The 23782-nt window shown below is 41.8% G+C and overlaps 1 protein-coding gene across 6 annotated transcripts in view; it reads left to right on the top strand.

The window, feature by feature from the left end:
• Window positions 1-23782, top strand: part of FGGY (FGGY carbohydrate kinase domain containing) — a 443688-nt gene that overhangs the window by 347179 nt on the left and 72727 nt on the right. For 4 of the 6 annotated variants that reach the window (XM_014590284.2, XM_014590286.2, XM_027774370.1 and 1 more), the window contains 2 exons: window positions 1525-1645; window positions 9167-9321. In XM_014590284.2, the coding sequence (XP_014445770.1) occupies window positions 1525-1645; window positions 9167-9306 (261 nt within the window). In that variant the 3' untranslated portion in view covers window positions 9307-9321. Of the gene's footprint in view, window positions 1-1524; window positions 1646-9166; window positions 9322-23782 lie in introns of those variants that run through there. The other 2 variants (XM_006154914.3, XM_014590285.2) reach the window with 2 other exon arrangements.

Here is a 23782-nt window from a genome sequence, read left to right on the forward strand (position 1 = left end):
CTCTCCAGTGCAAACCCTCTTCCTCCTGGTGGCCATGCCATCTATGGAGGCACTCTGGCCTACCGCATCCTTCTCATCTCACCTGACCTTCTCCCTCCATTCAGCAATTCACTCCCATGTCCATACCTAGGACTTCGCCATTTTCCAGAATTGTCCCATGTCTAAATATTTCAGTGGCCCTCTATCCTTCAAATATGGTCCTCTTCAGGACCAGCAGTTAGCGTAATGGCTATGTCACTGAACTCCCATGTAGTTAACTGTGGTTCAAGTCCTGGACCCGGTGGCTTATACTCACACCAGGAGCATGTGCGTGTGTGCCCAAGATCCCAAGAGGAGAATGGAGGAGAAGGGATTGTGGTGTGGCCACCCCCCCTGGGGGATGAGTTCTTGCTTTCTGTCTCTCTGTCTCTCTCTATCTCTCTGGCAAGCACACGTGCCCTGTAGCAAAAACCTCTCCAAAAAAAAGGTCCTCTTCCTCATATGTCCTGGAACCATTTTCTCAAACATCACCACATGGCTGCCTCCTTAAGCCCACATCACAGTTCATCTTTTTGTGTTTAATTCTTACCCCAAATAAATTATGATTCTTGAACTTGTCATTTTTTGAACTTAAAAAAAAAATGATTTTCAGTTCTTCAAAAATCCCAGCTAACTAAAGATTTCCAAATTCAGGCATTCAGGTTCATCTAAATGACCCTACGGCTGTGTCCACTTCTTAAACTATTAGTGGTTTTTACTGTGTCTAGTAAATTTAGCCAGACAGAGATGAGGATAAAGTTTTTTAGAAAGATATTAAGATAGAAAGGCTGAATTGAAAATACACTGAAGCCTTGAACCAACCAGGGCATGCGATTTCTAGTCATCCCAGGTCGTTAACAACTGACTGGAAATGGATTCTGGCTCCAAAGTCTTATTATTTGAGAAGCACTATGTGGTTTTAGGTGATAACAAAGATAATTTTAGTTCTTCACAAGCCTGAAACTTGGTATCTCACCTTCTTTATCCATTAGAAATCTCTTTCCTGTTTATGTTGCTAGATTTTTTATTTTTTTGGGGGGGGTGCCTTTTCTAAGGAAAATTGTTTTTATTCCCCATTTACTAAGGGAAACTGACTCAGATGCCATTGACTTAATTTCATAACAGTGTTACAATCGCTCCATTCTCAGTACCTAACGGAGGATCTGGGCCACAATAGACACTGGTCAAATATTTGCTTAAATGAACGGTGTTAATATTAACTCTGTTAACATTGCCAATTGTTTTGGTCAGTGCTTGATAGCTACTGAAAGAAGCAAGTGATGTAGTAATTTGGAGGGTTTTGGAGTCAGGCAGTCCCAGCTTGGCATTTCCACTGTGCAGTGTAATTAACAACGTGATCATAGGCGATGTACCCTCTCTGCGTCTTAGCTTTCTGAGATAGTGGATATAAGGCTCTCAGTGCAGTGTCCAGGCCAGTGTAAATAAATGTTCTCTTTTGTTTATCTTTGCTGCCATACTGATGCTTTCTTCTGCTTTTCCCTTTAGTTCGGTACCCGCTTCATTATAGAGGCCATGGAGACAGCAGGACATTCTATCAGTACACTTTTCTTGTGTGGAGGCCTGAGCAAAAATCCCCTCTTCGTGCAAATGCATGCAGACATTACTGGTAAGTCTGGGGTGGAAGACACAGCAGGTCATTTTAAGCTTGGCAACAAAATGAGCACAGCCAACTTCTGGTCAAAGTGGGAACAGGAAGATATAGGTGGTATGTCAAGTTATTAAGGTAACTATGAAGTCTTCATATTTATGATCAGGAAAGTGACTTCTCTATATCTCCAACTATTGAGTGATGGTGAGAGATGAGATGAGAGCAGCAAGGACTAGATATTAATCCAAGCATATATGTAAATGTTTGGAGTACCTCCCTGATCCAGGCACTGAGGGGAACATTGAAAATGCAGATTGAGTAAGATGTAAGGCTTTCCCCTGAGGAGCTCCAGGTCTGCTGAGGAAGGCAAACAGCAAATGGTCATGTTCCATGTGGTATGACAAGAACTCTGAGTGAGGAAAGCACTGAGTATGCTGGATACAGAGTGGGCACCTCACCCAGTTTGGACTTATGAAAGCTCAGAACATGTGGTCTGGAAGGAATGATAAGGAAGCTGTCATGAAGAAACAATACAGAGCCAAGATGCTCTGAGAGCTGGGGTCTGGCTACAGACTGAAGATTTGAGCCCTAAGACCCTAAGATCCTGTGATTCCTTCTCAGCTCATAAGAATCAGGAGTCATAATAGAGATGAAAGTCCAGAGGAATAGACTGAGCCCCTTGTGCTATGCGCAGACAATGGCAGAACAGCATCCTTCGTAGAACTCCCAGGCCTCAAGACGGGACCCGCTGATGGAAGGTCAGCTAGTGTCACAAAGGCTGGCTTGGACCTGCCCTCATTGTGGACCTGGTACCCTCAACCCACATGTTCTTTGCTTCCTCCTGGAGTTTGGTGTCCCCTCCCACAACCTATCCCTGGTGGCCCCTGGAAATGAGGGGCATTGGACCTTGTGAACAGTCCCTACTCCAGCCTGAAGTGTGCCCTCCTTACCTTGGCTTCCACTCATCATGACCCTGTGTTGGCCCCCACGCACCCCCCGCACTCTTTACCTCTGCCCTTCTCTCTGACTCATTGTATTGCCCTTTGCCCTCCAAGCCAGGCAGATTACTGCAGGTGAGAGCTTTCTCCAACACTGCGGACATAGCTGATTCCTGCACTTTGTGCACTTAACATAAGTTAATTAATACCCACTTCAGAGTGAAATAGACTGAGGCGTAAATCAGAGGACTTTATAGAGAAACACGGTCTCAAAGTAGATCTATGAGTAGGTGAAGTATAGAAAGACCTACCGTTAACCAAGCACATGTATCGTGTGTCAGTGGAAATCACTCTGGACACACTTATTTAATCCTCACATGCCTCCAAAAGATAGAAGTTGGTGCCCACAGCCTTATGGACAAGCAAACTGAGGACCAAGGAGGTGAATTAAATTGACTTTCCAAAGTCAAGGAGCCAGGTGAATCGACCCAGATTGTAACCAGGTATGTCTGGGCCCACTGTAACTTGGAATCTTGTATGACCCAGGATTCTTGACAGTCTGTCCAGTTTGTAATCATCTGAGGATAATCTCTCCTTCCCCGAGGTGCCAAAACCTACGGAAATAGGCCTTTCTGAAGCAGAAAATGATAAGGCACGAAAAGGAGCCCAGGTTACCTTTAAATTTTCCTCAGGAGAAAAAACAGTAACTTATCATTTCATCTGTGACTTTTCAATTTCCAGCTTTTTTTTCTTTTTTTAATTTGCTATAGAGCATGTGCACTTATCAGACCCTGGAAATGAGGGGCATTGGACCTTGTGAACAGTCCCTACTCCAGCCTGAAGTGTGCCCTCCTTACCTTGGCTTCCACTCATCATGACCCTGTGTTGGCCCCCACGCACCCCCCGCACTCTTTACCTCTGCCCTTCTCTCTGACTCATTGTATTGCCCTTTGCCCTCCAAGCCAGGCAGATTACTGCAGGTGAGAGCTTTCTCCAACACTGCGGACATAGCTGATTCCTGCACTTTGTGCACTTAACATAAGTTAATTAATACCCACTTCAGAGTGAAATAGACTGAGGCGTAAATCAGAGGACTTTATAGAGAAACACGGTCTCAAAGTAGATCTATGAGTAGGTGAAGTATAGAAAGACCTACCGTTAACCAAGCACATGTATCGTGTGTCAGTGGAAATCACTCTGGACACACTTATTTAATCCTCACATGCCTCCAAAAGATAGAAGTTGGTGCCCACAGCCTTATGGACAAGCAAACTGAGGACCAAGGAGGTGAATTAAATTGACTTTCCAAAGTCAAGGAGCCAGGTGAATCGACCCAGATTGTAACCAGGTATGTCTGGGCCCACTGTAACTTGGAATCTTGTATGACCCAGGATTCTTGACAGTCTGTCCAGTTTGTAATCATCTGAGGATAATCTCTCCTTCCCCGAGGTGCCAAAACCTACGGAAATAGGCCTTTCTGAAGCAGAAAATGATAAGGCACGAAAAGGAGCCCAGGTTACCTTTAAATTTTCCTCAGGAGAAAAAACAGTAACTTATCATTTCATCTGTGACTTTTCAATTTCCAGCTTTTTTTTCTTTTTTTAATTTGCTATAGAGCATGTGCACTTATCAGAGAGAGAGAAGGAAAATGAGAAAGAACCCCCACCCCGCCAGGGTAGATGGCTACAACTCAGTCCCCTCTCCTTCATTCTCCTTTTAGGAATTTAGACATACATGCACATGTGCCCTGCCTGTTTCTCAAGCCATGTGATCTAGGACTCAAACTACAAAGCTGCCCCAACCACCAACCATGGGCAGACCCCAATTTCCAGTCTTCCAATAGCCAAAAAGACTTCTCACCTGGATGTAGGAGGGAAGATGGAAGCCAGCTTTGTGCAACACATGACCAGAGGAAATAAGAGTGGAAAACAGGGCCCCCCAGGAGCAGGCAGCCCAGAGTGACCCTGGGCGCTGACTCGGCACTGCAACTCTGGCCTTTGTGTAAATGGGTCATCTTCCAGACCTCAGGTCCCTGCGCTGACTCAGAAGCAGGGGGTGCTGCAGCTTCACAGAAAGTTCTGTGGAAACTGTTCTTCTCTGAGCTATTGAATGAAAGGGCTGTTAATCGTTATTTGGATTTGGATTGAAACTGGACCCTTTGTCTGTAAGAATGAACCAGTTACAGTTCCAGACAAAGGGACCTTTTTTTGGCCTGGAATTCCTTTGCTTTTGGAAGCCTGTGACTGACAAGTGATGGCAAAGTGCATCTGCCTTCAAATGCCTTGGGTTCTGCTAAACTCATTAATGCATCAGATAAAATAGTTCACATTCCAGGCAAAGTGGCCTTCTTCCTCTCCTTCACCCAGCACTCAGAGAAAAGAACACATTTGCATTTGTCCCTGTGAAAAGCACATTCACAACCAGCTAGCATATAGGTAGTATCTTCGGTGCCTTTAAGCATTGTGGTTATGCTGGTTTTCCTACAAAGAAAGATTTAGAGAGGACCATTGACTGGGTACATGAATCTCAGGAATACATGTGAAAAATGCAACAGAATTTGGAAATTTTTGTTTTTAATTTGCTGTAGGGTATGTGCACTCACTGGAGAGGGAGAGAGACAGGGGTTGAGAGTGAAAAAGCACTCCTCCCTCCCCAAAAGGAATGGCCACCCCACCATCCCTTCTCCTACATTTTCCCCTTGGGATATTGGGCATGCATACACATGCACCTTACATATCTTCCAAGCCACTGGGTCTAAACCACACAGTTGAGGATGTGGAAACCAGCTGCCTTAACTATCACACCACTGGTTGGCCCAGATTTTGAAGATTTTTTTTCTTTTCTTTTTTTTTTTTTTTTTGAGAGGTTTTTGCCATAGGGTGCATGCGCTCATCAGACAGACAGAGAGAGGCAGAGAAACAGAAAGCGATAAATCACCCCCCCCAGGAATCCCTTCTCCTCCATTCTCCTCTCGGGATCTTGGGCACACACGCACATGTGCCTGGCATGAGTTTTAAGCCACCAGGTGTAGGACTCGAACCGTGGTTGACTACATGGGAGTCCAGCAACATAGCCATTATGCTAACTGCTGGTCCCAGAATTTGAAAATTCTTTAGCAGGAGACCAGCACTATGACTTTGGGCAAGTTACTTTAGCCCTCTGTGCCTCAGTTCCTTCTTATGGAATGCAGAAATAGTGGGTTGTCAGGAAAGTCATGACATTCTTTTGCATGGAAAACCATAGAAAAATATGTCATGAGTTTTCTGACAACCTAATATTTTCATGTCCTACATGTAGATCATGCTATGGAATGAATGTTCTCATGAGTTTGTGAGCGCAAGGCAGTGTGCCTGGCTCAGAGTACGTGATCGATAAACCGTAGCTCCCTTCCTCTCTCCAGGCAGTCCCATGCCAAAAAGAAGTAGGCATGTTCAAGAAAAAAAGCTGTTTAATTTGTAGGTGAACTTTTTCCATGTGGGGAACAGCCTGCTCTATGCAAGCAAGGAAAGTGGGGCTTTGCCAACTTGCAAGAAGTCGTCTACGTGAGCAGGAAGAACCTCCTTGTATCCCAGCCATTTAGCTAACTGTGGTTTCAAGAAATACTTGGTGTGTGCTAAGTAATTGTAGGTTTCCCCCACTGACTGGGGACTGAATGTTCTTTCTGCTAAATTTTGTTTTTTAGTACTGGCAGTTTCAGTAGGGGTTTCCCTCTTCCTGTCTTACTCATCATTTTAATCATTCATTCGTTCATTTATTCACTGGAAAGCATTCTCTGAGCATATCCGCCATCCACAGGCCAGGCATTAGCATGGAGATATAAAGAACAGCTATGCCCTACCAGGAGGTTTATTATAAAACACAGAACATGTCCTTGAACCTTCAACCGAGGTGAGCAGAGTAGAGTGGGGACCCAGACGACAGAGTCAGTGTCAATCAGGTCCAGACCGGAACCGGTTCACATCCAAATTGGGTTACCAGAAGAAAGTTGAACAAGGGGTCAATTTACAGGTGTGGAGCAGGTCCTAGGGAGACCCAGGCAACCAGAAAGTGCCCTGGGACTGCAAATAGTGTTTCCCTCCCTGGGATTTCGTGGTGAGCGCAGGGAGTGGTACCTAGCCTAAGACTGAGGGGCTATATGAAGAGGGCCTCCCAGCATGAGCTTGGTCAAGGATGTAGATAGAGGACAAGGGGCCAGGTTCTGGTCCACATGGGCCTGTCTCTAGATCTTAGAGCAGGGTGAGGGTGGGAAGAAGTGGGATTAGTCTGAGGGGCAAATAAAAGCAGTAGATTGGTTCCACCCAGAGAATTAGGGCTGAGGAGAGACTTAAGAGAATAGGAAAGTTTTTAGAATCAAAACAGCTGATACAAGTTGCTGCATTCTCTAAACTAAGCACCACTTTACGTGCTATCCTTACATCTTTTAATCCTCACAGCAACCTGATGAGGTGGGAAGAATTTTAACTCTATGGTGCAGATGAGAAAACTGAGGCACAGACAGGTTAGGTACCTTGCTAGGCCGTGGCAGCCTGGCTCCAAAGTGCTTTGGGCAGCGTTTTGAGAGCTGATGGAGTATTCCAGGTTCTGGCTTCTGGTTTCCAAGGAAAGAGACCTTGTGAGTGGTTCCCCTGCTCAGAACTAAGAAAGTTCTTGGCAGGCTCCGAAGGGACTGGGAGGCAAATGGCATTCGGAAGTACTGTCTTCTAAAAGGCCTACGTCCATGGGGAAATCTAGTTGGTCACAGTCACACTCTCATCCACAAGGTCCCTGAGATCCTAAGGAGGTTTGCAGTGCCCCTTATGACTGGACTGACACAGCCTATCAGTGTGACTGAGTGTCTGTCCTTCATCTGGGCATGGCTGATGGGAACCTGCCCTGTTCTCCCCCACTATTCCACTTTCCAGCCCATGAGGTGCATGAAGAGAGGCTTCATTCACCATCAGTATGAATCCAAGTAGTAGGAACCACCATATCTCCAGGGTGGACCGTAGGCTGGGAACATGCCGGGTACCACATACGTACTCTCATTTATATCCTCACAACACACCTGCGTGGGAAGTCTTAAGATTGTGCCCATTTTGCACATGGGGAAACCAAAGCTAAAAGAGTTTAAGTGATTTGCTGAAGGATACAGAACTACTGGAACCAGGAAGCAAACCCAGGCACCAACTGTTCCCAGGGGCTCCCCTCCACCTGACACCTTGTCACCAAGTCTCAAGCCATGGCTCTGCAGTTTGAGGGCTGATATTTCCGAGTCCTCCAGGACATGTATGGGAATTCTATTCCCTATACCCTTGTTTCTGGGGGTGGCCGAGACAGCTGACCTAGCTGACCCTACTCTGGAGGAAGGAAATGAGTTAGGTTGCAAACAAGCAAGGAGAAGAAATGCAATCTTTGGAAATAACTCTTTTTGTCTTGAGTAGAGAAAGATTTTATGCCACAGAGTTTATTAATGTCTGTGGAGTTTGCTGCCATCTCCTGATTAGCAGATTGATGTTTAAGTTACAGTTTCAAGAATTCTAAATTATTTCTAATACCCTTAAATATGCCATAATCCCTCAAGTCCTGGGAGCTGGCATGTGGAGGACTTCTCCCTATCCAGTGTGCCCATGCTCACCTTCAGACACCTGCTAGAGCCTCATCTCCACTGTGATGATCACTCCCTTTCACACACTGGAAATTCATTCTTTCATAAGTTAATCACCTACTGTGTGCTCAGTACTGGTCTAAATACCCAGGATACAGTAGAGGACAAAACAGAGTCCCACCACTCCTGGAGCTTTAGCTCTAGCAGAGAGAATAGGCACTGAACAAGGTAAGTAGGTAAAATAGGGAAGGGGTTCAGGGGTATTGAGGGTAAGTGATGATTTTAAATCTAGTGGTCAGGCAGTGCTCAATGGGATGGTGATATTTGCACAAAGACAGGAAGGAACGGGAGGCAGTTACCACATGGGCATCTGGGAGGAAGTACCCCAGAGGAGGACTAGCTCAAGCAAGGGCCCTGAAGCAAACCCAAGAAAAGGCAAGGAATCCAGGGCCATGGAGCTGGGCAGAGACGAGGAGACTGGAAAGGGAAGAGGGACCAGGTCCCGGTGGCAGGACCCTGTATTCTGAATTCTGAGAGGTGGAAAAGTGCTGGAAGGATGAATGCCACCCTCTTACCACTTTGATCTTCGTAGTACATCTCGGAGAACCAGCCCCTGTAGGACCGTTCTCTCTTAATCATCTGTCTCCCCTTTGTGTCGACACAGTCTGATTCATCTCAGTGTTTCTTGGACCCAGCAAAGTAGTCAATTAGTATTCGTTGAGCTGAACTTGAACTAAATGGCAGCTAGCAGCTTAATAGGAACCTGGAAAACCCAGGTCTCATGAGTGATCTATATGGTGTTGGCTCCCTTGGGGCTGTTGGCTGCTGCCCCAGCTGACACAGGCATTGAAATACTTTAAACCAGGTAATCCCAAGGAACTGAGAATGGTAGGGGGCAGAAAGGGGGCTCTTGCTGCAGCCTTAACTTCAGGCATTTTGGCTACTAGCACTGCTTGCTGACTTTCCACCCTGTCCTGGCCCTGCTCTCTAACCAAGGTGTGGCTTTGTCCTGCGCAGGCATGCCTGTGGTCTTGTCACAAGAGGTGGAGTCTGTTCTCCTGGGTGCTGCTATTCTGGGTGCCTGTGCCTCGGGGGATTTCGCTTCTGTACAGGTATGTGAGGACCAAGGGGCGGGCCACAGCCCCTCCCCTGTCTGAGTTTGTGCTTCCTCTTGACAGCAGCTCACATCTTGCAAAACACACACAGGATATAATTAAGAAATGATAGGTTCCAGCCAGGGAAAGCACAAACACTTCTGGCCTCAGACATATTTATTGCAATTTTCATTTGACTTGGCCTCTGTTAGTGTTGGTCAATCTGGTTTGTTTTGTTGTGTTCTTTTTCTCCTGCGAAATTGCTCTTAAATTATTTCTTTTAAATTTCCCCTTGACCATGTTTCTTTGAGCAAGTAAGACAGGTAAGGCTCAACGCTTAATGTTTCATATATCTTTCAGATTTTTATTTGCTTATTACAGCTCTATCACCTTCCAAATTCCTTTGTAGCCTCTATCAACAAGGAACACAAATGAGAATGTTAGTTAAGAAAAAAAAGATAATAAAAAAAGGAATTAAAAGGAAAAATAAGGAACAAAGATATAGGAAGAAGGAAACAATTTGGTGGCAGTGCTTGAGTACATAATGAGCTTCCTGGCAGCCAAGACAAAAAAGAACACATGATAAGTTGTGTAATTCTTATTTTCAAAAAGAGGAAACATTCTAGTTTCTGCTGAGAGACCAAACTGCAAAAGAAATTACACACATGGAACTTTGTAGAGAAGCTTCGAGTGTTTAAATAACCCAAAAGGTAAGGAATGAGTATAGTGGAGAGGCTAAATCATAGGCACTGAGGTTAGACCACCTGAGCTCAAATTCTAACTTGACTACCCATTAACTCTTGTGGCCTAGCTGTTTTGCTCCACACCTCCATATCTGTCATCATTATCAGTGGGAAGTTAAGAGTTCTTTCTATGGGTCAGATTGTACCCATTTACTTCCAACAAAAATCTATTACCCCACTTTATAGTTGAGGAAATGAAGGAAGAAAGAACTTGAATAACTTGGCCTAAGGGGAAATAGCTAGTAAATGCCGAAACCAAAAAGTCTGGCTTCCAGGACTCAACTAGGGATGCAAGGTATATTTGTTCAGCTGAGAATCAGAGCTTAAGTGACTTGCCCAAGGTCTCAAGGTTTAGACTGAAAGCCAAGCTTTCCACCAGTAGCCCAGTATAAATACTCTAATTACTGTGACCCTCATATAATGCCAGGTACTATACTAGGTGCTTTTTATGTAATCTTTATCTTTATAGCCCCCTCTTCCGGGGCCATCCATGGGCTACATAGATCCAAAAAACTTATGAAACATAAGGATATACTGTTAGAGAGATGCAAAAGTGTGATCCCCAAATCTTTATACAATATTTTGTATACTACATAGCCGAAACCCTCAAGAATTGATGACCATGAAATGAATACCTTTCCTAAGGAATTGAATCTACTCATGAATACTTGTGGATTTTAATTGAAGTCTTTAAACAAAAACGATACAGTTGAAGAATTTCTAACTTTTTTTTATGAATTGTCTGGTTGGTACTCTCTCCAAAATTGAGGTATTTATTGTTGAAATGTTCATGGGTCCTCAGTTACTATTTTAACGAATCAGTTTACAAAGATGTTATCACAACTAGATGACTTTCTCTTCCTGCGGTAAATTATAATAGATGAAACAAACAATGGTAAAGGTACTTCCTAAGGCCCTGTCCAGGTTATCTCATGTTATGAACTGAAAGTTTGTGTCTCCCCAAAAGTCATAAGTTGATACCCCTCCAGCATGATGGTATTTGGAGATGGGGCTTTGAGAAGTCAGTAGACACAGATGAGTTCATAAGGGCAGGGCCCTGGTCTGCTGGACTACACACCGGAGAGCTTGCTGTTGTCTCTCTCCACCATGTGAGGACATACAAGAAGTCAGCTATCGGCAAGCCAAAAGAGGGCTCTCACCAGAACACAGTAGTGCTGGCACCTGATGTCAGACTTCGAGCTTCCTGAACTGTGAGAAAATACACTTATGTTGTTTACGCAGCCGGTCTATGGTATTTCATTATGTCAGTTCGAGCAGACCAAGACACCTCATTTAATCTTGATGATTTCCCTGCTTGCAGAGTAGATGGCTTTATACTTGTCTTACATATGAGGAAACCAAAGGTCAGAGAGATCTCAAGTAATTCATCCAAAGCTACAAAGTTAGTAAAGGCAAACGCAGAACCAAAACAAAGGTCAGTCTGGATCTATTTCCTTTCCTTTTTCTTATTCCTTTTCTAAGGTGTTCTATTTTTCTTTCTTTTTCAATTAAAAATGATATTGCGCATCATTAATGTTCAAAGTTATATTTTCTGAAAAGTAATGCTATTGGTCACAAATCAGGAGATAGTCCACAGCCCAAACTAAACCAGGCCTGCTCCATCAGATACGACTTTCCACCCTGTCCTGGCCCTGCTCTCTAACCAAGGTGTGGCTTTGTCCTGCGCAGGCATGCCTGTGGTCTTGTCACAAGAGGTGGAGTCTGTTCTCCTGGGTGCTGCTATTCTGGGTGCCTGTGCCTCGGGGGATTTCGCTTCTGTACAGGTATGTGAGGACCAAGGGGCGGGCCACAGCCCCTCCCCTGTCTGAGTTTGTGCTTCCTCTTGACAGCAGCTCACATCTTGCAAAACACACACAGGATATAATTAAGAAATGATAGGTTCCAGCCAGGGAAAGCACAAACACTTCTGGCCTCAGACATATTTATTGCAATTTTCATTTGACTTGGCCTCTGTTAGTGTTGGTCAATCTGGTTTGTTTTGTTGTGTTCTTTTTCTCCTGCGAAATTGCTCTTAAATTATTTCTTTTAAATTTCCCCTTGACCATGTTTCTTTGAGCAAGTAAGACAGGTAAGGCTCAACGCTTAATGTTTCATATATCTTTCAGATTTTTATTTGCTTATTACAGCTCTATCACCTTCCAAATTCCTTTGTAGCCTCTATCAACAAGGAACACAAATGAGAATGTTAGTTAAGAAAAAAAAGATAATAAAAAAAGGAATTAAAAGGAAAAATAAGGAACAAAGATATAGGAAGAAGGAAACAATTTGGTGGCAGTGCTTGAGTACATAATGAGCTTCCTGGCAGCCAAGACAAAAAAGAACACATGATAAGTTGTGTAATTCTTATTTTCAAAAAGAGGAAACATTCTAGTTTCTGCTGAGAGACCAAACTGCAAAAGAAATTACACACATGGAACTTTGTAGAGAAGCTTCGAGTGTTTAAATAACCCAAAAGGTAAGGAATGAGTATAGTGGAGAGGCTAAATCATAGGCACTGAGGTTAGACCACCTGAGCTCAAATTCTAACTTGACTACCCATTAACTCTTGTGGCCTAGCTGTTTTGCTCCACACCTCCATATCTGTCATCATTATCAGTGGGAAGTTAAGAGTTCTTTCTATGGGTCAGATTGTACCCATTTACTTCCAACAAAAATCTATTACCCCACTTTATAGTTGAGGAAATGAAGGAAGAAAGAACTTGAATAACTTGGCCTAAGGGGAAATAGCTAGTAAATGCCGAAACCAAAAAGTCTGGCTTCCAGGACTCAACTAGGGATGCAAGGTATCAGAGCTTAAGCGACTTGCCCAAGGTCTCAAGGTTTAGACTGAAAGCCAAGCTTTCCACCAGTAGCCCAGTATAAATACTCTAATTACTGTGACCCTCATATAATGCCAGGTACTATACTAGGTGCTTTTTATGTAATCTTTATCTTTATAGCCCCCTCTTCCGGGGCCATCCATGGGCTACATAGATCCAAAAAACTTATGAAACATAAGGATATACTGTTAGAGAGATGCAAAAGTGTGATCCCCAAATCTTTATACAATATTTTGTATACTACATAGCCGAAACCCTCAAGAATTGATGACCATGAAATGAATACCTTTCCTAAGGAATTGAATCTACTCATGAATACTTGTGGATTTTAATTGAAGTCTTTAAACAAAAACGATACAGTTGAAGAATTTCTAACTTTTTTTTATGAATTGTCTGGTTGGTACTCTCTCCAAAATTGAGGTATTTATTGTTGAAATGTTCATGGGTCCTCAGTTACTATTTTAACGAATCAGTTTACAAAGATGTTATCACAACTAGATGACTTTCTCTTCCTGCGGTAAATTATAATAGATGAAACAAACAATGGTAAAGGTACTTCCTAAGGCCCTGTCCAGGTTATCTCATGTTATGAACTGAAAGTTTGTGTCTCCCCAAAAGTCATAAGTTGATACCCCTCCAGCATGATGGTATTTGGAGATGGGGCTTTGAGAAGTCAGTAGACACAGATGAGTTCATAAGGGCAGGGCCCTGGTCTGCTGGACTACACACCGGAGAGCTTGCTGTTGTCTCTCTCCACCATGTGAGGACATACAAGAAGTCAGCTATCGGCAAGCCAAAAGAGGGCTCTCACCAGAACACAGTAGTGCTGGCACCTGATGTCAGACTTCGAGCTTCCTGAACTGTGAGAAAATACACTTATGTTGTTTACGCAGCCGGTCTATGGTATTTCATTATGTCAGTTCGAGCAGACCAAGACACCTCATTTAATCTTGATGATTTCCCTGCTTGCAGAGTAGATGGCTTTATACTTGTCTTACATATGAGGAAACCAAAGGTCAGAGAGATCTCAAGTAATTCATCCAAAGCTACAAAGTTAGTAAAGGCAAACGCAGAACCAAAACAAAGGTCAGTCTGGATCTATTTCCTTTCCTTTTTCTTATTCCTTTTCTAAGGTGTTCTATTTTTCTTTCTTTTTCAATTAAAAATGATATTGCGCATCATTAATGTTCAAAGTTATATTTTCTGAAAAGTAATGCTATTGGTCACAAATCAGGAGATAGTCCACAGCCCAAACTAAACCAGGCCTGCTCCATCAGATACTTCATACCATAATTTATGGCACCTCATTAATAAGTATATTAGTCAAAACCAGAGTTTCTAGCTCCAAGTGAATTCCACTCACATCCTCCCCTAATCTGAAACTGATCTTAATCCCAAAAGACATCTTTGTTATGTGTGATCTGCCCTTAATCTTCTGTACCAGTATCTGGGATATGAGAGATCAGATATTAGGATTGGTGACTTGAGCAGCTGCAAGGCTCACAGCATTTTAAAGACAGCACATTGTCTCCTCTCCAAACCAGGGAAGTCTGTGCCTGTTCTGGTTTGTTCTCAGGAGACACTGTTGTCTAGTAAAGGTAGTTCCTGGCTGGGAGAGGCCTGAGCTCTTATCTATCATTTCTTGCCTGAAGGAATTCCTGTAGATTTGAGCTTTACACTTGCTTTTATGTCCTCAGTCAGTATCACCTGTTGTCTCCATTTGCTTGTTTTGTCAGTTTTGTTTCTTTAAAAAAAGGGAGGTGGGGGCAGTTTATGAAGCACTGCCTCTCATAAAGGAGTGTTGAGATGAAGAGCCTTTAGAAGCTCCAGCGACCTCACAGGAATATCCAGTATTAGAATGATTTGTTTGAGGCTGCTTTGGAAATATAAATTCATGGTAGACTTGGCTTTCTTTTGTTCATCTCCAAAGAAGAGGAGCCAGCCTGTCTGCCTAGACTTGTGAAACAGCTCAAGGGTCTGGGGAGGGACTGAGGTGAAACAGAATGGTTTCTACCTTGTGATTTTTATTTTTCAACCTGAAGTTCAACAATCTTTTCTTTGAACTTTGAAGATCCTAGCTTGGTCTGCAGAGTGCTTGCCATTTCATCCTTTAACAAAGCTGAGCTAACAACTCAGCTGTTGCAGATAGCCAGATGTTTTGTCTTCTCATGGACCATGCATCTAGTAGTTGGGTAGAGGATTTCCTTCCTATCTGTACAGACCAGCTTTGGTGGACCCAGCCACAGTCATCTTGCTAATGTGAAGGAAATGCTAGGAACAGTCTAGTGGATCCAGACTACAGGATGGTGAAAAGGTTTATGCACCTGCCAATACAGGGTTTCCTGATTCCTATGTCCATAAATGGATGATTTCAGCTAGGTTCAGTAAAGCCTTCTTTTGGTCAATGGATTAGAAGCTTCTATATATTTCCGTTCTGGAGGATTTTTATCAGGTGTAGAAAGAGAAACAGTAGATGGAATTTTCTGGTGGGGTGTTGGGAGCGATTAGTGACATTCAAGGTCATTGCTGTTGGAAATTTTGAAACATGCTGATGATTCCTAGAATCTACCTCGTGTTCTGAAATCCATTCATATTCTTAGTCTCTTGGTGTGTCTCTCTGTCTCTCTCTCTCTTCCCCTGCCCTTTTTTTAAAAAAAGATTTTTTATTTGATTTTATTTATTGTTATTTTTTAATTTTCCACAGGACATTTGTGCTCACTAGTGAGAATGAGAGAGAAAAAGAGAGAGTAAGCCACCAGGTCCAGAACTTGAACTGTGGTCAGCTATGGGGGAGTTAAGTCCCTTAATCACCATGCCACCTGCTGCCCACCCCTTCACCCTTTCTTACCCTCCATTCCTTTATTTACAGTCCTTTACTATTCTCTTTTCAAATTGAAATTGAGATTTCACAAAGGGTACTTATTTAGCCACCCATTAGCACTAAAAATAAACTTTCAATGACTAAAAATATCAGAGAGAGTTCTCCTTCTCCAGGTGAACTATTAGAAGGTGTTTTTCTTCTAATAGTTTTTCAAACTGTGTTTCCACTAAAGAGTATAATCTCCTTGAGGACAAATATCTTTGAGAGCAAGTCATGCTTATCTTTATATGTGCAGCTAAATCAATAACATGGAATCAAATTATAGATATGATGCACCCACAGTAAAAGTTCAGTTATTGATTAGCTGAGAAGGAATGCAAGTAAGTGCGGTCTCTTCTCCTTGTATTCATAGGAGTGTAGAATCCATGTGGTCTTGACCTCTGTGACCATTCTGCCCCATCACTTCTCCATTCCCAGCTTCCCAGTGCCAGCACACTACAAAATGATCCTAATTCTGAATATCCTGTAAAACAAATAATTAGAATTTGGGAGCATCTCATAACACTTCTGTAGGTTCCCTGGAAAATTAACTGGAAACATACACACACACACACACACACACACACACACACTTATGAAAAATCAACATGTTTATATGTTTTAAGCAGAGAAAGTAGAGAGGTTCTATGAAATGCAAGGGTAGATAAATAAAACAAGATGTGGTTTCAAGTGATTTATGAGATAAAAGCCGATCAAATGGCAAAGGCAAGAAATATAAAATAGCTTTCTACTTTCTGCTTCCTTCAGACCTCTAGCCAATGTCATTAGCTTTCTGTAATTTCTTATCTTAAGAGCTTTTTTTTCCCTTAGGCTATTTATATAAAACAAGCTTTAATTCCAAAAGTGCTATTTATCTTGAACCTCTACCTCCCAGCCTCCCTCCTCCCCCCAAAAAAGCCAGGGAGGAAGCATCTGAAGCAAAAAATCAGCCAAAGGAGACAGTGATTGGAGATCACAATGAACATAGCAATTATTTTAAGGCGAGTATGGGTGTAAAGAAGATAAGCTCTTGGAATCAACAATTAATCAAAAACCTTCCTTCCTCTGCCTACTAAGTGTTGTCTTCCTGTTAAACCCCCTACTCCATGCGCTCCCACCATCAACTTTCCCTGTCACGTTCCAGACAGACTCATGTCATCCAGACCAATACATATGAGTAGGCAGTTGAGAGCTGTGGTCACTCCCCTTTTCTGCAGTGTGAGTCCACAAGATAAACTATCCGCGCTGGCCGCAGTGGTCTCCCTTGAGGCCAGTTCTTGCAAACATGCTTAATGCCTAGTCGAAGCCTCTCCTCCTGTTCTTTTCCATTAAGTTCACTTCATCGACAGCCAGTTTTATTCATCACTGATGATGTGTTGCAAAGTCTGGGATTTTGCATACAGTAATGTTTCCTATTTTGTGTTTATTCTGGGAGTCAATTTTATGTGATTTTTTAGTTCTATTTGACTTGCTATCACTTAAGTATCAGTTTGGCAAAGTAAAGTTAACTTGAACTTCTTGATGTTTAGAAAGACTGAAATGTATTGGGTATTCAGAAGTATAAAAATATCCTATTTCTTGGTACTTTTGATCTTAACAGACTAGCTTTTTTTTTCTCCTTCCATTTTCTACAATATAACCAATAATTCATGTCTAGTGGGAAAAAAAAAAAGAAAGTTCCAGTTAATATAAAAGTATGAAAACACTGAACTTACTATCCTAAAATTACCTATTTAAGGTTATTTAATTATTTAACTATTTAAAATTCTGGTTTGGGGCCAGCTGGTGGCATGGTGGTTAAGATGGCTAGCTCCCACATGGCTAACTGTGCAATTCGAGGCCTGGACCCAGTGCCTTGGAAAACATACCTGGCACATATGTTTGTGTGCCCAAAATTCTGAAAGGAAAATGGAGGACAAAGGATTGATGCATACTTTTCCTCTCTCTTTCTCTGTATCTGTCTCTCTCCCATGAATGTACACACCCTGTTAGCAAATTTAAAAAAAAAAAAAATTCTAGTTTCTATTATTTTTGCCTTTTTGTACATTTTTTTAGATCACTTCCTACTTTTTTTCATTATAAAAATGCATTCATACAATGCATAGTGTTTTCTAGCTTTTCCTCCCAACCAAAAATATTTAGTAAACTTTTTCATTTATAGTTTTTATAACTACATAATTTCTTATCCTGTAGAATATGCTATATTTTACCAGTTCCCTACTTTTCAATATTTAAGTTGTCATCATTGTTCTAAAAAATGCTACAGTATTTCCATGGCTAACTTTTTGCACACGTACCCTAGCTTATTTACATAAAATAAACTATGGAGGTATATAATTTTTCAGTCAAAACACTTGGTCAACTTTGAGGACTTTTATACATAGAAACAATTTATATTCCCACCAACATATGTGAAATTCAGAGTTCATGTTTCCTTGTGTACAGAAGTTTCTTACTGTGAATTTTAGTTTCATTTAGTTTTCATCTTCGGGCTCCTTATAATGCTATTCATTTCACATATGGTCTTGATACTATCAACATTTTAAGTAGCCTTTCGACCTTTGCTGCTTAAGCATGTGTTCTGGAGATATAAGATTCTGGTTTCTAATTAAGTAGATTCAAATTTCTGATTGAATTTTCTGAGTATCCTGTCCCTATGTCAATGTCCCATAGAAAGTCAACAAAGAGAATAACGAGATTACAGAGCAGCACAAGGTTGATCAGAAAGCAATGGACTCACAGGTTTTAGCCCAAATCAAAGCTGTTCCTCAGCTCCAGGGCTACCTGTGATCCATGTTTGCCCTTATAAATAGAGCTTATCCTCACAAATTGATGTTCTAAATTTCTTGCCAAAAACCTAATTAAAAACTGATATATAAAAAATATTAGTAATAAATTTTTAAAGTTTACAGAATACTTTAGAATGGTAATTAATAGTTTAAGAAAATTAAGAATATGATATTGATCCTAATATTTACTTTATTTATTGGCACACCTGGTTAACATATATTTTTGACTTTTTCCCCCCAACAGACAAATAGGTTTTTTTATTATTTATATTGGGTTCTGATCAACTATAAATCTCCTGATTCCAATGCAGTTTGCAGAGTTGCACCACATTTATAAAAGCAGACAATGGCCAAGCATCTACTGAGTCTTCAGAAATGTAGGAAGCTTCTAGGACTACATTTCTAAAATAAGTTTGCTTAATACTTAGACTTGATTTTGTTTAAGACAACATTTCAGACTGATGCAAATTAAAAAAAAAGTAAGATCACCTTACAAGTGCTTATAAATAACTAATTTCTCACTCTAATTATAATTTATACTTTTGCTTCTCATGGTACACGTCCTTGTTAGAATAAACCAAAGTGAACAGGTTAGGATTTTTGTGTGTGTGTTTTCTTTATAGTAGGGTAACTCATTAATAGCAAATCCACGCTTTATAAGCTTACTATTTAATACAGAAAAGTAGGCTATGGAATCTGAGATTAGGAAAGACAAGCCTTTTATTTAAATCAGGGATATTCTGCAATTGGGAAAATAGCCCTGAAGAATGGGAGCATGCACACATACATCTACATCTATAACACAGATTACTGGAAAAGATTGATTCAGACTCATGGAATGTACAGAGTCTTACTGAAGTCTAGGAAAGACTTTGAGTTGCAGCATTGAGGCAAATTACCAAGAATTATAAAAAAATAAAATAAAGTAATAAGAAATCATAGTTGCTTTACTGAAGTATTTAATACTCTACAATGAACCATAAGAAAGTACCATGGATTTAGAAACTTGAAGAGTATATTTGTTAAACATATGCATTTTGAAAATTTTGAACATTAAAAATTTCATGCCATGGAACCAGCCGTTGGTGTAATGGCTATGTCACTGCACTCCCACGTAGTCTACCGGGGTTCGAGTCTTGGACCCGGTGGCTTAAACTCATGCTGGGCACATGTGCGTGCGTGCCCAAGATCCTGAGAGGAGAATGGAGGAGAAAGGATTGTGCCGTGGCCATCCCCCCTGGGGGGTGATGTCACGCTTTCTGTCCCTCTGTCTTTCTGGCAAGCACAGGTTGCCCTATAGCAAAATACCTCTCCAAAAAAAAAAAAAATTCATGCTATGTTAAAAACCGTGTTGGGAGGCCCAGTGGCATGGTATTTAAAGGGCTAGATTCCCATACAGCTGATCATGGTTCGAGTCCTAGACATAGCAGCTTGAAATTCACACCAGGCATGTGTACACGCAGATCCAAAATCCTGAGAGGAAAAAGGAGAAGGGATTGCAGTGTGGCCATTCCCCCTCAGGGATGATTTCTCACTTTTCCTTTCCTTGTCTCTCTCTGGCGAGTACACATGCCCTATGACAAATTCAAAATTAAAAGAAAAAAAATAAGTGTTAAGGAAATTTCCTATGTTATTATCATAATAATTTTACAGGGAAAAAAAAGCAGGTAGTAACAGGGCAGGAAAAGTTAAATGATTTATCAAAGCCAATCCAAAATCCAAGACCTAGCCTTAAGATTCTCAAGTCAAAGATTGTTTTACTTGGTCACAAATGGAAATAGACTTCTGGTGCTAAAGGTGATCACTATTATTTTAAAATTAGTATCAAAAATAGATGATGACAGATTTTTTTTCATATTTATTTTCCCTTTCCCGCCCCCAGATTCTTTGCTTTATTTACATTTCATCGCTGTACATTTTTGCGGCACACAGAAGAAATCTTCCCAGCATGAATACACCTCACTAGTCCAGTACACATCTTCCTCAACACATAATCTTATACTTTGTGTCTGCCCAATGTTTTAACCTGCCCATCCCTCCCCCCACTACTGCCCACCCTCCTTGCACCCTGACACGAGTTTCCACAGTTGCTCTCCATGCCTTTATACCGTCCAGTCTCTCAGTTTCTATCGTAGAGTGCGGACAATTTAGGTAAGCATGGAAATGACACCGCTTTAGTCAAGGTTTCTATAGGTAAGCAGGGCACCTCCAAATTAGGATAACTTTAAAGAGTTTAGAAGAGGAACTCTATGAAATTGTGGGAAGGGCGTAGAGAAATCACAATGGAGAACGTAGTACTTTATAGTTTGTAACAGCTGGGTCTGAAGAAGCAAGGGGACAGTACAGTAACTAGAAGCCCAGAACAGAGGGCTGAGTAGTGACTTCCCAGGCAGCAGGCCTGCTTAGAAGGACCGAGCTACATTATTAACCCCAGTCGCCTCCTCCTGATCTTCTGCTGTCCTCATGGTCAGAAGACATGGAGCTCATTAGTGTAGTCACACACATTAGTCTAAGTGCAGAGAAGGGTGGAGAGGGATCTTCAAGAGCATATGAAGATGTCCACCTGGTCTTCTAGACTGGGCATTTCAGAGCAATCTGTGATCCCAAACACAGAGAATAGTTTGGATTTGTGAGGAGGTAAGGAGCTTGTATCAGCATGTAAAGAATTTTATGTTAACAAGTACACTGTGTACTTCATTTGCCATTTATTTTGTAGCAAAGTGCTCTCAATGAAGGAATCAGTGTATTGGTTGACATTCTGAGACAAGCTACTTACGGACATTGTAGATGGGCCCTTTGAGTAACACCGAACTCAACTCCTAGCTCTAGTTCTTCAGATACTGATAAACATGGCAGAGTTCCTCCAAAAGGACTGTTTTTATTGTTTTGCCTTACTATCTGCCAAAGAAGAACATTAATATTTTTGTGCACCTACTCTGAGCTTGGTACTGTGTGCGAAGGTACTTAGATGATATTTAATCCTCATAAGTTAAGTTATCACCTCACCTTTATAGATAGGAAAAAGGCTCAAAAAGTTAAAGTCATCTGTCCATGGTCTAACAGCTAGCAAGAACAGAACCAGCAATCAAATCCAGCCATGACTCCAAAGTTCATGTTCTTCCCTGTATCTGAGCTACCCCAGGTAGATGTTTAAAACGATTTGATAGTAACACCTGGGAAAGAAAGGAACTGTAGGGGCATTGGCTTGTTTGGAGACCCATGTGGTGTTCTGTACTGTTGGTAACAACCAAGTCATGGTTCTTTGGAATAGACACACTCCCACTCTCCCCTGCAAATCAGATAGTACCATGTGTGGCTACCATGACAGTCTGTTTTATAAGACCTTCCCCAGCCCAGCCAGTCAGATCAGAGGGGAAGACAGTTTGTTTCTAAGTAGCTTTTGTCTGTTTCCCTCTCTTTTTAAACCTGGGAGGTCTAGAAGATGAGGGAAAAAAATTCATGAGAAGGATGCATTTCCTTAGAGTTGTTATTAATTGACTGGGCAAAACAAGAGAAGGAAATAAAATAGCTGCTGCTTACTAAGTAAAGGCATCTTCTCCCCTTATCTCATTAAAAATTAAAAGCACTCTTGGTTTAAGTAGGGCAAATTAGTAATTAAGTGCTATATAATCAACTTGTGTAAACATAATATTGAAGGGGAGGCCAAATTAATCACTCACTGGCTTGTTTTTGCCCCCATTAATGCACCTTTTACTCAGGTCCTTCCTGTGATGCCAGGATGCATTTTTTGCTCTCCTCCGCTATTGGAGATAGGGTGGGCTGTGATAGCTAGGCTGACAGATGACAGTGGGCTTGAAATGGGAAAAGCGTGTGTGGGGGCCTTGGTCCAGGTAGGCGATTAGGATAAGTTTCATTCTTTAAGCCAAGGTTCATCAGGAAGAGCCTTTATATGACAGAAACAGTCCTAGAAGGTAACAGGACAAAGAATTAGACACAATCTCAGTGTCCAAGGAATTCCCAGTCTAGTGGGGAAGTTGGGCCAGGGGCCAAGGTGGACATGCACAGTTACAGTTACAAAGAAAGTCAATGCTAAAGTGTAATGCAAAGACCATTTGCGTAGGCTAAAATCTTGATTCTACTACCCTGAGTGAATTATTTCATTTCTTTGCCTTGGAACCCTCGCCTGTAAAAGAAACAATCACAGCTATAATGTTTTACAGTTCATGGTGTAAGGAATAAACATGTTAGTACATATAAAAACAAAACAATCTTGTTTAATATCGGCTATTCTTTGTTCGAGTTACAATTACTTGATAATGGAGCATTAAAGAAGGAGCATTTTCTACTGACAGAGAAAGAGAGAAGTGCTCCCCAAGAGGAAAGATTTGAACTGGTCCTAGAGGATTGGCTGGTGACAGAGCTGAAACTCAGGGTGCCATGGGACCCTAGACCTATGCTCTTTGTTTTTGCATGGAGGGCTTTCTCCGAAGGCAGAGAAAGGAAGCTGGGGCTCAACCCAGTATAAATCTCTCCATTCCAGCTCAACATAGTAAATATTAGCAATCACTGCTAGAGCCTCAGTCAAGTGGTATTGGGGCAACTGCCCACCAAGGTGAGGCAAGTGAGGATGGGGAGGAGTAAGTGAGCAGAGTCCATTGTGGGCAGGAAATCAAATGAGGCAAAAGAGAGAAAGTAGCCCTCTACGTCACCTTGCTACACCCCAGGGTGATGGCATCTCTGGCTTACTAACTAGGCGAACAAATGTCGCTGCACAAATTACTTAATTTCTCTGAACTTCAGTTCCATATTAACTAAACTCACTGAGTTGCTGCGAAGATTCTGTGAATGAGAGATCTTTCAGCACAATGCCTGTTACACAGAAAAATAAATTGTTATTCTTTAGGTGTTGATTTAATTCTCCCAACAACCTTAGGAGGTAAGTAATAGTGTTATCCCGCTTTACAAAGCAGGAAATTGAGGCACTACGATATTGATAAGCTTGCCTAAAGTCACGTAGATGGTTAGCAGAGGAATGAAGGTTTAAATTCAGGAGGTCTGGCTCCAGACTCACTTTCCATGTGTCCCTCACAGTACCGGACTTTGGATGACATCTAAAGCTCAATGTACATGCTGTATATAAGAAATAGGGCAGATACCACTCACTTATAAAGAAGAGTTTCCTGGGGACCAGCAGTTAGCGTAATGGCTATGTCGCTGGACTCCCACATAGTTGATTGTGGTTCAAGTACTGGACCCGGTGGCTTAAACTCATGCTGGGCACGTGTGTGTGCATGCCCAAGATCCCTAGAGGAGAATGGAGGAGAAGGGATTGTGGCGTGGCCATCC

Source organism: Tupaia chinensis, unplaced genomic scaffold (assembly GCF_000334495.1).
Source record: "Tupaia chinensis unplaced genomic scaffold, TupChi_1.0 Scaffold000425_1, whole genome shotgun sequence".
Taxonomy (NCBI): Eukaryota; Metazoa; Chordata; class Mammalia; order Scandentia; family Tupaiidae; genus Tupaia; species Tupaia belangeri.